Below are 18,250 nucleotides of genomic sequence, written 5' to 3' on the forward strand. Positions count from 1 at the left end.
GAAGAAGGTGGTAGGCGGTGGAGTGGTGGTGGGTTTTTGATAACCAGGGTTTTAAATGTAAGGACGTGTGTGAAGATGGTGAACATAAGTGGGTTTTTTTTGACATGTAGGTCATGACCAAACTATCCTCCTTCTTAGCATTCTTGCAAAAACAAAACTTATTATTTGAACCTAATTCGTTAAAGTAATAATAAATATGACTTTGTACGAGTAACAAGTAAGAAAATAAATCGTTTTTGCTCATATTTAAACTTAGCTACCTTTTTTTTTACATGCTACTTGTTGGTGTAAAATGTACTTTAAGTATAAATATAACTTTGTTTTTTTAGACCAAAGGCCTTGGGTGATAACAAACGTTTATAGAAGTAGGTTAGTTTGTCGTTAAAAAAAAAGAAATTAAAGTACACATACTAATTTTGTTATGAAATACAATAGGAATATTAAATTTTCATAATCCAAACTCTCTATTATTGACTAATAATAATCCATGCATATAACGGTATTAATTTTAAGTTTTTACCGGTACGAACCAGTATATTCCTTTATCTACAACTTACACAAAGTATTACTATATTTAAATTAGAGAAAACAAGTGGGTTGAATTTCCCTTCACATATATTTTAATTCAAATTTAAAATAAATAATATATTTAAAATATATAGTTCAGTTCATAAACATACATAAATTATCAAGATATAGTTAGTCTACGTATATTGATAAGAGTTTTTAAATTATTTTTTTTGATGATATCATATTTGTTAGATTAGATTAAATTGATGGTCATGTGAAGTGAAACGTCGACTAAACCGGTCATGTGGGCTCATAAATAGAAAATTGGGTCCAAATGAAAGAATCAAAAACCAGAGTCAAGTCAGTCAACCCATCTTTTTCCTTTTTTTTAAATAAAAAATTTAGTTTTCTAATCAGTTAATAAATGATTCTGAATCATTTGCAAAAAACTTTCCGGCCTAGCAAGTGTCTCTTCAACTCATACTAATAAGTAGTCAATTAGAGGTCAGGTTTTAAAAAGTCACTTACCCATTTCGATTCACTTTAACAATAATTATTATATTGGGTTTTAAATTGTCTTACAATTAGGACAGTCACAATGGTAGGCTATGTCGACCATAGAGAGCCGATAAGAAGAAGAGCGAAGTCGACAATGCTAGGAGGGGGAGAGTATGCGACGGCTATGGTATCCGAGGATTAGGGTTTAGGCTGATACCATGCGAATGTGGGAAAACTTAAGTTCTTAACATTGTTATAGGAATGATACACAATAAATAAGAAATTACAATAAGTGAACAAATTATGCTATGTTATCGATATAACTCTAATGCCTTTTTTTTTCACTATCTCAATTACAAGTACTTATTCTTAAAATCAAAATCAAAATCAAAATTTAGATTTTCACGTTTTAATTTTATTGAATAATTTGAAGGAAATCAAATGATAATATTAATTTTTAGTATACAAATTAATAAATAATAAGTAATAAACAATAAGGTGTTTGATAAATAATAAGCATGACTAGTGTTTTATAAACCAGACCTACTGTTTCAATTGAATGAATAAGGAAGGCATGAACTAATTTTGTAAAATGAGTCGAACTACCTGTAATTGTCATAGTGAAAACAAGTCAGGTTCGTCAAAATGCAACTAAAATTTGTCAATTATGCCAAAGCTTGAATAGGAGTTTTATTTTTGTTAAATCAATTGATATGTCACCAGATTTTCAAAACCAACTGAACTAGTGTACAGTTCAATGACTGGTTTGGTTTTCAAGGCATCAAGTACCATACTTTTTTAACAAAAAAGAAATTTAATTTTCAAGTGGATGATTACATAAAGAGATGAACAAATGAAATATCTTGACAACGAGGACCCTACATTAAGACTATCCGTAATGGACGAGAAGAGTGGGAGATTGGGGAGGAACCCCCCCCCCCTTCGAGAAGTGAACGAGAAGAGGAGGGACGAGAAATATTTCTCGGCCAACTGTTTGTGGGGCTCACTCACTTTTATTAATTTTTTATTTACATAACCATTAAAATTGTGACACTTCTCTCCAATCTCCCCCCACCACCACACCCCTAAAATACAATTCATTTTCTTGCTAACTGGGGGCCATGTGGCACACTTCTCCCCCCATTCTCTTCTCCCCCTACCATTACACATGGTCTAATGGAAATCTTGTTTTCTATTATTTAATTATTATTATTTTTAAAAAAATTACTTTTACCTTGGATGTAAAGTAGGAAAGCTGGTCAAAATGTAATCAAAATGAACATTATTAAATATAGTATTTTTGAATGGCAAAATATTTAATATAATTTTCTACTGGAAGTTACTTAAAATATAAGAATGCTTAAGTTTTCACTATTATAAAACTTTTATAGATAGTTCAAACTACTAGATGAAAGAAACTTAACTACTAATTCACTAATTATTTTTTAAAGTTCAATAAATTGATGTGAGAGAAAAAAAAGTCACTACGTACTATGGAAGCACCATTAACATGTTAAAAAGTTTCTACTTCGAATAAGCAATATCATGGCTTATGCGTATATCATGTAGTATTGTAATACAATTCATATAAATAAAATTCACTTGAAACATGCATAATTCAACTATTTAACATTAGTTTTGTAGGTCCTGTTTGATATCTTGTATTAGAATTAATAAAAAATGGTGATTTAACTCACTTTAACATAATCTATCAGGAAATTTAGGACACAATGACAGAGGGCAACTATAGCCTATCAAGTTACTGATGGATCCAATACCGCGAACATGTCATAAGGATCCACTAGAAAGTCAAGCTCGTGAGTGTGAACGATACCTAGATGCCTAGTATGGCTCCCGAATTAACCACCCATAATGAGCCAAGGCTAGAGAATCTACCTGTGTGCTGAGTTGGTAACAAAAGTTAAGAGCCTGTTATACTCGTGCTTGAACATGAAAGTGTGACACTTTTGGTCTTCTGTTGCAATATACGAAATCAGGATTATGAACAGGAGGTGTTAACCTGGACTAGCCAGCTAGCGCCCATATGGGTGGCAAAATTGAGCAGAGGAATGGTGAGCAGGTGATGATTTGGAAGCTGAAACATGAGCAAAAAGTTGCCAATAATAGAACATGAATCAATGGACAGGGGTGCTCGTACAAAAGACATCTTAACAGCTCAGTGCAGCCGAGGATTTAGGTACTCTAGTGATGACGCATAAGCGTTAAAAAGATGTTGGCCACGAGATTCCAACGACTGCATAACTGTGGAAATCGACAGCGGGGACTATAGAAAACAAAATTTGTCGGTCTGCATGCCCTCTCACATGTCAACGCGTGGGCGATAGTGGCAGAGTGATGTAAAAGATTTGAATTGAAAACCACTAGTAGGGTGTTTTTCCAACTAATCAATAAACAACACCAAACGACGTCAAAAGCCTTCAAAACGACACAACACAAAAGTCATTCAATAATGTATCAAAGCATAATAACTTATAAGCCATAAGCAAAACCCTATAGGGCTACATGGGTTTCAGAAGGATATTACTGGGAATGCACAAAAAATGTGGATCATGAACATACATTCATTATAAAAGAAAAAATAATTACTTTTTTAGCGAGTACTTCTTCCCAGTAAATGCTTGAAATTTGGGTTCTTCCTTCTTAGATGAATCTTGATTTGCTTCTTTAACTGTGGCCTGCATTTCAAAAGACCAGATTCAAAAAATTAGACGGGTCAAGTTCGATCAAACATTTTTGGTCTAACAGATAGTAAGTCAAATATGATCATGAAGGTTAGATTGTTTAGATAATAACCCAAAAAGTTTTAGTCAAACGATTTAGAAAGTTTTATGCATTAAAAAATACACTTTGAACAATTTTCGACTTATTTGACCTGTTTCCTTTTAAGATGACTTTTGTACCCCTTTGGCACGTTTTCTTTTCAGTTGACTTTTTCTACCTGGATGAGCCTTAATACAGAGAACATAATGAAAATGACTCATTCATAAGTCAACGGGTCAAAATTGTCACCTATATGACCCATTTCCTTTTATGGTTGAATTTTTCTACTCTCGTTTAGTTGACCTTTTCCTACCCGGTTGAGCCTTAAGACAGAAAACACAATGCAAATCGACCCATTCATATGTAAACGGGTCAAAATCATCACCTATATGACCCAAAAACACTACTTTTGTGAGAAAAATAATCATACTTTTGGTATTCCATTTGACTTTTGATCTGCACTTGAACCAAAAACAAGCTTCCCAGAACGTTTTCTTGAACCCGAGCTTGATGGCACAGAGGCATTAGCATCAGTGGTTGTAGCTTTGGTTTTCTGTGGTTGAACCACAGGCTCAGCCGGTTTCCCATCTAACCGTCTACCCGAACCGCTAAATGGATTAAACTTGGGTATTTTCTTAGCTGGTTCTTCTTCCTCAACTGGCATTCAACATTAACTTTTAAAATCGTATCTTGACAAAAGCTCAAAAAATATTAAAATAAAAATATTACCGACCTTCAGGTGGCACTTTGGATTTCAAAGGTCTTTCAGGTTCTTTATAGTCAAGTGGTTGTGCAAAGTCAACTTCACAATCAGTTTCTATTATGCTTATTGCGTGTGACGGTTTAGTTTCAACAATGTCAATATAAAACTTTTTGTTGTTATACGACACCATGATCGTGTCACCAGTGGTCAAACATGAGTAGCTTCTTAATGATGTCTCTAATCTGGTAGTTTAAACACAGATCAAACAACAATTAGAGAAGTTTCTCATACGTTCTCTTAACATGGATTGCATTATAAAAGAAAACATAAACAACATGACACTAACATAGCTTTCGGGTTGGAAATATCAAGAAAATCCATGGTGTGAGGTTGAAGTTTCACATAAGTTCCTTTTGATAAACTGGCATTCTTCACATTTACAATATCTCCTTCTTGTAACAGCATGTTCTCCATCATCTAATGGTCAAAATAAAGAATCATAAATGAGGTGTTTTTCAAGTTTTATACTATAAGTGGCAACTTCGACTCGTTTACTTATCAATGAGCCAACATGGGCTAAGTTTTATTTTATCTCTTAACAAACGGGTTGAAAGTAATCAAATTTGTATTTTTAATGTGTATTTTTAATGCATAAATCTTCTAAACCATAGTATCCAATATAAATCAAATCATTATTGAATAGTATAAGTTTGTAACATATGTATGAAGGATTCATACCCAGTATGGAAGGTATATCAAGCCCTCGTCTGCTATAAACTCCAACACACCACAATGTGAAACTTTACTAGCAGAATGGTTCTTTAGTTCAAATAGCATTGGATAATCGATCTGCAAATAGGCTGCATAAACGAGACAACGCTAATCAATCAATTTGAAGTTTTCTTTAACCACAAAATTAAAAAAAAAAAAAACGCACTAACCGAGGCGATCGAGTGCAGAGGGAGGCATTATAACTGAGAACCAAGGGGGCAAAATTAGTAAATTTATATAAAACCAATCTTTTATATAACAACGGAGTGATTATTATCGTGAAATATTACAGAGAATAAACTCACTTTTATCACCCTTCTCCAAATGAGACTGCATAAAGAAAGCGGCAAGCATCAAGATATTATGGCTTTAACTTTAAATTGTTTGGATCATGGTAATGTGATTATAACGAATTGGTACCTTTTCAATGAATGAAACAGGGTAACATCGATAATTTTGTTCAAAGGTTGAAGGAGGGTCGCGGTAAATATCTTCTTCCTGGTAAAAAACAAATCAGGGTCAGTAGTTTTACACTGAACTAGTGAAGAGAATGATGCATGACAAGACAGTATGCTAATTTTCAACTAATCAAGTAGATTTATGATAGTTCAATATAATCTTTTATCGTAGAAGAACCAAGCGTTATACCATTTTAATCAGACGCAAAACAGTCTTAAAATTTCAACCCTTTATGTTTATGAATATATGACCTTTAAAGCAACAAATTGCAATTAATTGATATCTCCAAACAAATCTTCAGCAATAATTTTTTAACGAAATTTGAGCATTTGTATGCGATATATAGAAACTAGGAGTACAAACGAGCCGCGCCGCTCGGGACCTGCTCGATATCGGATCAATAAAAGCGTGAAACGAGCAGACCTATTTCAAGCATGAGCCAAGCCCGAGCTCGAGTCCTGTATGGGAAGCTCGTTTAGGCTCGTCGAGCCTTTACAAGCCTCATGTATTTTTACATTTTACCTCTTTTGGACCTCTATGCATTAATTTCACATTGCACCACCAAGCTCGAGCCAAGCTTTGCTCGTTTAAAATACTACACGAGCTCGAGCCAAACTTAGGCCCGTTTTAAGGTTTTTCTCAAAATATACAACACGTGTATAAATTAATTAATAATAAATAAGCCAAGCCCGAGCTTTAGAAAAGGAGCACCAGTTCTCGTAAGCCAAAACGATCCGGGCTCGCGCATTTACACCCATAATGGAAACTCAACCAAATGGGCAGAACATAAAAAGGGTAAAAACCACTATGCCCTGAAAACCCACTTAGACATTTTAACAAACACCTTGTGTGCATAAATCCAATTGCATCTAAAAGATCTATTTATTGAACAGTACAACACAATAATTCAATTCCAAAGAATTAATGAACAATTAAGCAAGAATCATACCAATGCCATGATGAACTGGAAACCTGTACAAAAACAACATTGTTAATATTAATCGATGAAATTTGTAACGAGATCAATGCTTAAATTAAACGGATTCGATTATGAAAGATGAAGACTTTAATTGAAGTCAACACCCACAAGAATTAAGAAATGAGTGTGGTGTTAGTAATAAAAGAAATCATCTGGGTGTTGATTGAAAGATACTGAAGAATTGAACAAGACCTTTGATTTGGTTAACCAGTAAGAGCGCTAATGTAAACCCTGTTATTGGTTTCGTGTTCAAGGTCATGTTTATATACAGGTGGTCACGAAAACGGAAACCCAAACCGAAACCGAAAACTCCCTCGATTTAAACGGATATCAGAATAATTCGAATAGTTTGAATTTTTTAAAATTCCATATCCGAATTCTATAGTAATTGAATTAGGATCAATTCGGATCGAATATAAATATTATTAATTTGAATAGGGTCGGATATAGAAAATGGTCATAAATTTTTTAATTTGCTAAATTTGATGGATCTTAATAGTTAACCGAATAATCGATTATCTGATTAAAACTCCTACCCTTGGAAAGTAAAAAGTTGGATGCCTAGCAATATTTTTAAGACGGCTACACACTCATATATAGGGGTGAGCATGATCCGGTTCGATTTAGTTATGGGCTTTCATTATAACTGAAACCGACATGTTCGGTTACGTGAGAACCATGAAGATAACTAAAACCTTTAATTCGGTTATGGATTGCCTCGGGTAATTTTCGATTAATTAACCAATGTATTTTGGTTGGGTTTTAAACAAAAATTAAAACTTACAATTTTTTGTTGGGCTATGTATGATCTAGAATAATGAATGTTGGGTCAAGTTTGTTGCATCATGTTTTCTGTTAATGTATATAGGTAAGACAATCATTAAAAAAAAAATAATAATCTAAAGATGTGGAAGTTGAAACCTAAATTCACTTTTGAATTCCCTTTTCGAATCAGAAGCCCCCAAAGCATATACATCACTAATCCATATCATAATTACACTAAATGGTCATATGAAGCAAATTGTAAACAAGTTTGGAAATATATATATGAAAATATGAATGAAGGTATAACGGCTTGAGATATATGAAAAAATGTTGGAAATACATGAAAGTGCGAATGCTTAAATTGATTAGCTCGGTTTGGTTAAGCTAAATCAGTTATAAAAATCCATAATCATAACTGAAACCGAAAATTCGGTTTTCCCAAAAATTCATGATCTGACCGTCAGTTATGTGTTTGGTTTGACTAATTCGATTTGGTTACTTTGATTTTTCGGTTATGGTTCGATCAGTCCGGTTTTTTGCTCACGCCTACAGTTAATCATCTATTCCTACTCCTAAGTTACACAAATGATATATACAATGTCAGGATTTGAACCCTAGTTTAATTTCGAGAAGACAAAAGGCTATACCTCCAAGCCAAGAGCGGAATGATATAGGATGGGTAGCGATCTACTATTATGCTTCTTTCTTGTTATTGGGTTAACAATAAATCAAATTTTGTGCAATCTAATAGACAATTTACAATTATGCTCCACGACTTTTATTTTATGACCATTTTGTTTTTTGTCTAACATCTCGCTGATTTTTATAATGTTATTTCTCGCAAAAAGTAAAACTAAAAGACTTGCATCGCATCATTCTTTTACTCTGTATTATACTTTCGAACAACCATTAAAAAAAATCTAAAACTTGTAGCTCTCCAACAATGAGTCAATATATAACACCCATTGGTTGCGTGCACCATAGAAGAAAATAAAAGCACCATAGGTAGATTTGCTACTTAAATGTGTACAACATTAACGTTTATTATCACTAAAAGAAACTCATTTAAACTACATAAACCGTAATGTATAAAGAGGTTTCTTTAATTATATGGTAATCAAAGCATATCAGGAGCTTTAGAATTATAAAATCAATCATATTTGTGGTACTAACTACTCATCTTATTAATGTTTTTAGTCTCTGTGTTTAAATGGTTACCCGAAGATATCCAAATCAACGCGAGATATCATGTAAGAGAACTAGGAAACGGGTGACTAGCTAAAGATATTGAATGGACATATATAAAGGAGAGTGGAATAGTGTGTGTTGTCCCTTGAAACTAGAGAGTGTGTAATGTGTAATACGTGTTGCGCGTAAAGGCCCCCATGAGAGAAGGTCCAACTAGAGGTGCACATTCCGGTTAACCGAAAACCGGTTTTTTTCCTAACCGGTTTTTTGTGGCGGGAAATAACTGGTTAGACCGGTTAATCGGGTCGGGTACTAACCGGTTTTGAAAAATTAATAAAAAAAGAAAATCGGTTAACCGGTTAAAAACCGGATTTTAATAAAATAATTAAAAAAAATCGGTTAACCGGTTAATAACCGGTTTTGAAATCAAGAATATAAACCAGTTGCTAACCGGTGGTTAGGATCGGTTAGTAACCGGTTAGGATCCGATCGGTTAGTTTTTCGTTTAGGAACCGGTTAGAAACCGGTTAACCGGTTTCTGTGTGCACCTCTAGGTCCAACCTACCTTATATAGAGAAGGGTATAGGTTACACTTGGGCCTAAAAGGCATGGAGCGAGCCTGGACCCAAGCCCAAAGGATACATCCAGTGATCCAGGTTAATCATCATACAGGACACACCATTAGTCAAATAGCGGGTCCAGACCGGATGCTAGTCAAGTAGTTAATCCGGGTTCGACACCCTGTCATCATGATGTTTTCAACAAAGACGAGAGCATGATTGAGTTGGTAAAACCTACATTAATTATTGAAATATTTATAACGTGTGCGTTGAATATAACACATTAATGATTCATATCGAATTACATTCTTCTTTGAGCAGGAGTTCTTTGATCGCAAACTAATATCGTAAAGACTAGTCGAATCATTAATTCAATCTCGATATGGCTTAAGCTAGCTATGGTCAAGTTGACGAGCTCAATTTCACAAAATAATAAATAGCAATAGTATTTGCACAGGTTTTGGCTTTTTTTTTGCCCAACATGTAGACACAAATTATCTGATTAGTATAAGTGAGAATTTTGGTGTCACAAAGTGTTTATTTTTGTTGTTGTATATGTAATAATGGTTTTGCATTTAAATATGTATGATGGTGTTTGTTGGATGGTTGGGTTGATTGTGGTAAATGTTTCTATCATGTTGAAACCAGGGATCGAATCTGTAGTCAAGCAGAAGTTGATTATTTTTATTCAAGTTTGTTATGTTTTTGGTTATTTTTTTCCTAGCGTGTTATTACTATTACTTAGGATTTTGGTTATTTTTTTCCAAGTGTATCACCTATGTTTATGTAATGTGAGAATTGTTGTCTATGAATATTAACTTTGTAATGTGAGAATTGTTGTCTATGAATATTAACTTTGGTGTGGGCTGGATAGTTATGTTGTTAAGTGAAACCGACCGAATTCACGTAGAATCACTATGTTTTGTTTTAGTTTCGGTACCGGAACGAACTTAACGAAAAAGAATGCCAATTTTTGTTTTTTGTTTTAATTCTATTACCATAACAAACGTGACGAAGACCGACCAAATTTGTGTAGACCCATCAACTCAATGTGCAGGATTGACAACACTCGAGTTTTATCAATGCCCAAGTTTTACTGACCGACGTCATCCCATTGGTCCACCTCAGTTTTTATATGGTTTTGTTTTATTTTTTGTTTCAGTTTCGATATCACAACGCACGTAACAAAAAATGACAATTCGCGTGGACTTACCACCTGCTTTGGTTTTACCACCGTCTGGGTTTTACCGACCTGTCCCGATGCAACGCCGGGCAAAACACTTGTTACATATAAATATAATATATACATTACAAAATCGCCATTTAGAGTCCATATTGCGAAGTAGTTATACAGGTTATTTAAGCATGCCTTGACTGCAGCTTCACATGACAATATATTCAAACCATAAAACCATATATTTCTCAAAGGATAACACATTGAACACCCTAATATTTCAAAACTAGTTAAAAAGTCCTTTTAATATAAATTGAATTAGGAAATTCTCTTAAATCTTACACATAATAATCATTAAAATTCTTTAAACATCCCAAAACCGAGAACCAAAACATGATTATAAATCCCTATAGGTCTTTTTTAATCCACCGGTTACTATATAAATATAATATATACATTACAAAATCGCCATTTAGAGTCCATATTGCGAAGTAGTTATACAGGTTATTTAAGCATGCCTTGACTGCAGCTTCACATGACAATATATTCAAACCATAAAACCATATATTTCTCAAAGGATAACACATTGAACACCCTAATATTTCAAAACTAGTTAAAAAGTCCTTTTAATATAAATTGAATTAGGAAATTCTCTTAAATCTTACACATAATAATCATTAAAATTCTTTAAACATCCCAAAACCGAGAACCAAAACATGATTATAAATCCCTATAGGTCTTTTTTAATCCACCGGTTACTATGACTCAATTCAATAATTTTGCCGCCATATACTTGGGACTTGACTGACATTGCATAATGCGGGTGTGCAAAAACGCGTCAAACCATAACTAAACCAGACCACTGTCCATGGTATGAAAATAGATCTAGTTTGATCTAGTTTTTGCTCGGTCCGTTCACTACCCCTCTGGTCAGCTTCATGTCCAAAACTGAATTTTCTTTTTATTTTAATCACTGTTTATGGAAGGATTTAAGCTTTAAATTAGTAGCCAAAAGTTTTTTATCTGGTTCTTGGCTCAGTCCAGTCATTGCACACCCGCAATCTATAGTCAGCCTTTGATTACTCGTGTGGCACCGGTTACACGTACTCGTGTTGTAACGCGTGTCCCTGAGATGCCGATTACGTGTCTAATGAGCGCACTCTGGGTGAAACACTTAACATTTTGGAAAGATTTTTGAAATCCAACCCGAACCCGTCCCGGCCCACACCAAAATAACCCTTTTTTTAATCGACTCATTTTGACCCGAACCCACCATAACAGACTTGTTTGCCAGGCCTAAAAGTTTCCCACATTCTGGACAAAATCCAGTGAACAACATGCTCTGTTTATAGAGGAAGATGTCTGATTCACCTGTAAATACATCAGGCCATCAGGGTTCGGTATAAGTGTACCACAAACAAAAAGGCAGAACCCTGCATGCCCGAAAGACGATCTAAAACTAACTTCAAACAGAGATCACTTACAGATAAAACTTCAGTTATATTAATTATGTTTCTATAACAATCCTAGTAAATTAGCATATACCATTATGTATCTGATCAAACACGATTTCCTAAACACTAATCAAACAACTACTTAATGACAAAATTATGATATGCAATTATGCATGACTTACAAGTAGCTAACAAATTCAGTCCTCATATCCCATCCTTCTTAGTTAAAAGTCATCATCTGACAACAGAAACAACTTGTTAGTTTGCAATTAAATAAATGGGCTGGGTAAAAAGATCGAAACATTTTCGGACCAGAAAGGGCAATATTAATGTCAAAAGCTGATAAGAGTCGGGTTTAAACAGTGTTTAAATGAACATTTTATGTCCTTCTGTTTAATAATTAGCGTACACGATAGCTACAATTATATAATTAAAATATTAATATAAATTCAGATAACTTAAGGGTTCTGATAGAGTGATAGGCTGATAGCAACAAACCATGGGGCTATACTTGACAGCTACATTTTTATTTTATTTCAAAAGAATCTAACATTAAACCATAACCACCTATTATTTCTCTCTCAACCATTTTTCACTTCTTTCAGTTGTTTTGAGAGAAATTCTAGGAGGCACTGAGGCAGATAGTGATGGATGGGGGTTAAATCTATAAACCAGTATTTACTTCAAAATAAAATAAAAAAGGAGTTAAATACGGTTTTAGTCCCTGCGACTTGACCAAAATAACTCTTTTAGTTTATTAGTGTAAATTTGACTTATTTAGAACGATTATATTTTCGTATCAATTAAAAAGGGTGAGAGTGATTGGGCTGGATTAATATATATTCACTTTTATTGTCTTTAGTTTTATAAAGATTGTACATTCTGCTTAATAAATATTACGTATCGAATTAGCTCACTTTTTTTTACTTTAAAAAGATTAGTAGTTAATAATAGCCCTTAAGTGTGTAATTAATATTTATCTAGAAATTAAGTACTTAACTAATGATTATCTAACAAGATAATAATAAAACTCATACTGAAAAAATACCTTTTGTAAACTTTGAAGCATCATGTGGATTCCCCCTATGCAGGCACCCAACACGAACTAGCCCGCAAAATCCGACCTTTCCAACCCTGTAATACCCATTTCCCGTCATCATCAAACACAAAGTCCCTATGATACCCTGATTTCACACTGGCCCGCAGTCTTGACACAAGCTCACGATTCAACGGTTTGACCTTGAACCCAGCCCGTGAGAGCCGTTCTTGCCAATGCTTGTAGGTTTCGGGCCTTTCAACCCGCTCGCCACCTTCACATGCAATCACATTTATAGCCTCACGCCCGAAAAACTCCTTTTCAAAATTCAACCTTTGTTCATCGTTATGGTCTAATGTAGCATAAAACATATCAAACATAGATGAAAAATGAAAAAGAGCTTCCTTGAAACGTGTGACAAAATATGGTGAGTTGTAAGATCCGTTCACCACCGTTTGAACAAAAATATCAGGTTTCATCTCTCTTATTAATTTCAAAACACCGTCACGTGGGCTATCGACAATAACCGACTCGTCAAGCAAGTTCTTGAATCGAATTAGTGTGTTCACAGCAACACACTCGTTTCTTTGAAGCTTTAAATCTTCAACTTTAACAGACTCCCAGTTTTGAGTTGCTATTGCGTTATACTCAAACGGGACGTTATGTTTTGCACAATAATCAGCCAAACGTCGGCCTGTTTCCTCTACACCTTCAGTTGGCCTAAAACCGGGTCTTGGGAGCTCGATTCCAGTAATCCTTAACTTAGGTGGCCCACCAGGCCTCTGTGAAAGATGCTTAATGAGAACGGGCCACTGAAAACCGTATGCAATGCCAAAATCTATAATATGAAGGGTGGAGGACGTTAAAGCTGCATCATATAACATTTTATTAGCGAAGAAAATGGCGATTTTCTTGAACGGGCAGGCTGACAGGTAAACTTGATAGGCTTTCAACTTTTCAGAAGCGGAGATTGGCATGGCACTTTTGGCAGCATAAAGCTGAGAACCAGTGCCAGCTAAGCGAGCCTCGAGACCAGTGGCAAAGATATAAGCTAACCTTTGTGGAGCATCACCTACAGGAGAAGCGTGCTGTCTTATTTGTTTCAACTGTTCATTTGCGGTCAAACGGTCATTAGCAGCAACTGATTGTGAACAATTGACCAATAATGTTCTAACATCCATAAGTTCACCAGAGTTTCCTCCCCAAGAACGAGTAATCCAACCGCTGCTGTACCCATATGATTGATTTTTTTGAAACTTTTTTGTTACACTTTTAGGTGGTTCTTCACAAGCAGACATTGATGGACCACCAGGATCAGTACAGATAGCAACTCTATCAAACATTTCAGATACAACTTCTTCTACATAAATGGCAGATTGCTTTCTACTTCTTTCTTCCTCATAACCATTATCTTCAATTTGGTAATGTTTTCGTCCTTTGAATATATTATCCGTCTCCACAATCTCTTCCTTGATAACAATATTATTACCTCGTGTATTTGAAGGCAAGTTGTATTGATCCAAATCGATAACCAGAGGTTTAATAGAAGGAAGAAACTTACTAGCTTCTTCTATCCCTCTATTGAACTGCAAGATAGACTCGCTGTCACTGAATATGTTTTCAACTAGCTGTTGACTAGTCAGCATGTCCAATGTGACATCATTAGCAACACTAGTGGTAGAGCTAAATGAAGACAATAAAGGGTATTCAAGAGAAGGAGTTTTAGCAGATGATGATTTTGCCTCTAAGGAATCACCACCAGACCAGTGAGAATCAGCAGTATTGCTGCCGTTCGTGCTACTTTTTGGACTGTACTCGCTTAAACTACTGAAAAAGTTTTCTTCAGGGGTTTCAACATTAGATGGTATTTGTTGTGGAGGAAGGTGATTTTCACCTAATGCTTCATAGAACGACTTCTCGGTTGCTTGTAAGGCTAACGGGTCATGAAACATGCTTTGTTTAGCCTCAACATCTTCATCCACAAGAATCTGGCTTATGTACTTGATGACACAGTCACCAAACTCCTCAGCATAGTCTGACTCTGTTGATACACAAGAAGATAGATCTGAAGTGCAAGGACCAGACTTAGGTGCTGAGTTAGAAGATTCTAGAAAACTGAAATCTAAACGTTCATCTCTGAATCTGTATCCGTTGGTGAGACCAGGAGTCGAGCCAAAGAGAGGCGTGATGCTCTCATCATTCAAAGAAAAACTGTTTAAGTAATCCAAGTATTCGTCGTCTCTCGATTCCATAACCATCTAAGCTTTGATCTTCAGAAAACACAAGCCAAAACTAAAGAGGAACACACCTGTATCATCATTAGCAAGCAGAAAAGTTATCAGGCAGAAAACTATTATTTCTACAAGCAATTTCTAACATTTAAAGCGTACAAAAAGAAACGGATCATCTTCATAACTTCCACAAATTCAACAAAGTAACAATCAGTGGAGAGCTGTAAAACAGGACGATCTATCAAATTATCGATTTCTAGACAAAAATTGCAGGTTCATCCAAAAACTGCAATCTTTGAATCTAACTAGTACCAATCCATCGACTTCAATAAAAAAAAAGCAAATGATGTAATCCTACTTAATCAATAAATCAAACCTAATAGTCGCTAATTAGTAAATAATCAATTATTCAAACCTAATAATATCAATAAATCAAACCTGATAATCGTGAACTAGTAACTAATCAAAAAATCAAACCTGGTAATAACAATAAATCAAACCTGATAATCGCGAACCAGTAAATAATCAATGAATCAACCTAATAATATCAATAAATCAAACCTGATGATCATGAACTAGTAAATAATCAACAAATCAAACCTAATCATCGTGAATTTAGTAAATAATCAAAAATGAAACCTAATAATATTAATAAATCAAGCCTAATCATCGTGAATTCAGTAAATAATCAATAAATCAAACCTAGTAATCGTGAAATTAGTAATTAATCAACAAAACAAAACCTAATGATCTCTAACTTAGTAGATAACAATCACGAGCTCGTAAACAATCAATAATAATAATAATAACAAGCGGTAAGTCGTAAACAATGAACAAATGAAACGTAATAATCGTGAAATTAGTAAATAAAGCGTGTATCAGATACCTAATAGCAGCGGCTGTTTGGTGGAAGACGAGATCTGTAGAAAGAAAAAGATAATGAGATGAGATAATGGAATTTAGCTGTCGATTTTACATTTTATAAACCCTAGCGTTTAGTTTGATTTGGGAACGAAGGTTCGAGGTTGGAGGTGAGTTGACTCTGGCGTCAGCATGGCGTATGCTATGCTACGGTACGGTCGGTTGGATTTGGATGGCGGCATCTCATCTCTTGGACCACTTATTTTTCTGCTCTTGCAAATTATATTTTGACGAGAATAGAAGATAAGACACGTTCGACTATCGAAACGTACGTTTGCGTTCGCCAGTTTATTTAGTTTTTCTCTTGTAAATTGACGAGTATAAGGATAAAACAAAGTTCGATTATCGAAAAGTATGTTTTCGTTTGTTCATTTATTTAGTTTTTCTCTTGTAAATTGACGAGTATAAAGATAAGACAACGTTCGATCGATGACGGAAAGTTTGTTTACCTTCGTCTATTTCTATTTATTTAGTTATGTTTGTTTATATTTGTTTATGTTAGTTTACCTTCTTTAATGTTTGTTTGTTTATGCTTGTTTATTAAAAGTCTTGATATTTCTTTAGAGACTTTCTGATCCAAAATTCATACGAGTGTTATGTGATTTGTTTATTTGTAAAATTAACATATATGAATATAAATGTTAAAGAAAACACCGGCATAAACCTACAGATTGAAACGTTGACGCTGACCATTATCGATTAAGCAAATTAAATAAAGCGTTGCTTGTGTTTATGATTTATGAACTGTTCACGAACAAGATCATTCCTTGATGGTTGAACATGAAAGAAATCCCGTTAGGTTAGTTGCTTGTTAACCGTTTGCTTGCTGGATAGAAGCTTAACGAACAATTATATGAGCAAGGTCTTGTACTGTTTGGTTAGTTTGGTTCGGTTCGTTTACAGCCTGTTTACCTGAGTAGCAACAATAATTCATCATAATCTATCCTTGGCATAAAAGATAATGGAGTTTCTCACTTTCAATAAAGCGATCAACTTTCACAAGCATTATGGATGAATAATGGAATTTATTTTGTTCTTTCTAGCCTTTTTCTTTAGAATCTGATTTTAGGGTATATATTAATTTATCATCTAGGAATGTGTTTTGCTAATATGCATTGTTCTTGAGTTTGGAAAAATTATTTAAAAGTTCTATAAAGAAGTATTTTTTAAATAACGTTCAATCTAACGATTTAAGTCATTGTTTGACTATACCGTGCTTGATATATAAAAAATAATTCTCTCACAACTTTTATCTAATTTGATGAGTCCAAATAAAACGTAACTTAAAACTTTATCTAATGTAAAAGAAACATAATAAAACTAGCGGCAAGCTATGTAACTTGATCAACAAGAGAGGACCCGATGCTTGCTCGAAATGCAAGAATGTATTCCATCGAAACAAAATAGTATTTTTTGTTTATTTTTTAGACAATTAGGGTTGTTTGACAATCTGGTGCTAAATTATTAATTGGTCTAACCGGTTAAGAGGTGTATTATCTGAATTATTATACATGAATCTAAAACTTACCCACTATGCATCATAACCAATAAGAGATGTGTTTTAAGTGAACCAAACACACTCTAGCTCTAAACAAATTGATTCAGATATGCCTTTTTAATTACATCATTAAAAGACTACCAGGCAACTCTTTAGTTCGACTTATCAAACTACTTTTTTATATAATTAATTTTTTTAAAAAGATTTAATATTTTGCTATAAATTAACCTTTATAAATTCTTTTACATAATTTGATTGTTTAATACGCAAGATGTGTGGCTTTTTAGTAAATAAGTTTGTGAGTGAATATTTCTTTTCCTGTTCCATTCTTCAACTCAATTGCTTGGGGGGGGGATAAGCCACCCAGTGAGAATGACATTATCTTATTTGATTGTCTTATTATTTAATTAAGTATAAATCAGTGTTTTGAAACCCGGCCAGTCGGACCGGTCTGATCGGGACCCGGTCCCTATACCGGGCCGAGTCAGTGTATTTTGGACGTTTCTAAAAACCCGGCCGGGTTTTACGGGTGGCGGTCGGCCCGGACCGGTTGGACCGGTTGACCCGACGGGTGGACCGGTAAAACCCATTTTTTATTAAATCCAAAATGAAATGTGTATGCCGGGATTCAAACTTGGATCATTTCAGAGATAGAAGCTTTAATAATTACCCCATAAGCCAACCAACCAAACTTCATTGATGTCTCTATTTTTTTTTTTTAG

The 18,250-nt window shown here is 34.4% G+C and overlaps 1 protein-coding gene and 1 pseudogene across 2 annotated transcripts; both read right to left on the reverse strand.

The window, feature by feature from the left end:
• Positions 1-3,344: 3,344 nt before the first annotated feature.
• LOC143535683 (uncharacterized) lies at positions 3,345-5,466 on the reverse strand. The gene is made up of 6 exons (XM_077029877.1): positions 5,434-5,466; positions 5,231-5,352; positions 4,839-4,969; positions 4,523-4,734; positions 4,220-4,446; positions 3,345-3,704 (listed from the first exon to the last, which is right to left on the reverse strand). The coding sequence occupies exons 1-6, from the start codon at positions 5,459-5,461 to the stop codon at positions 3,612-3,614; spliced, it is 813 nt and encodes a 270-aa protein (XP_076885992.1). The 5' UTR covers positions 5,462-5,466; the 3' UTR covers positions 3,345-3,611.
• A 6,171-nt stretch (positions 5,467-11,637) lies between these two features.
• LOC143535702 (scarecrow-like protein 14 pseudogene) lies at positions 11,638-15,193 on the reverse strand (annotated as a pseudogene). Its single transcript, XR_013135753.1, has 2 exons — positions 12,891-15,193; positions 11,638-11,759 (listed from the first exon to the last, which is right to left on the reverse strand). The product of XR_013135753.1 is annotated as a scarecrow-like protein 14 pseudogene (transcript).
• Between the last annotated feature and the right edge of the window lie 3,057 nt (positions 15,194-18,250).

Source organism: Bidens hawaiensis, unplaced genomic scaffold (assembly GCF_021521415.1).
Source record: "Bidens hawaiensis isolate Kalapana, Puna unplaced genomic scaffold, B.hawaiensis_p1.1 tig00010570_1, whole genome shotgun sequence".
Classification (NCBI taxonomy): domain Eukaryota; kingdom Viridiplantae; phylum Streptophyta; class Magnoliopsida; order Asterales; family Asteraceae; genus Bidens; species Bidens hawaiensis.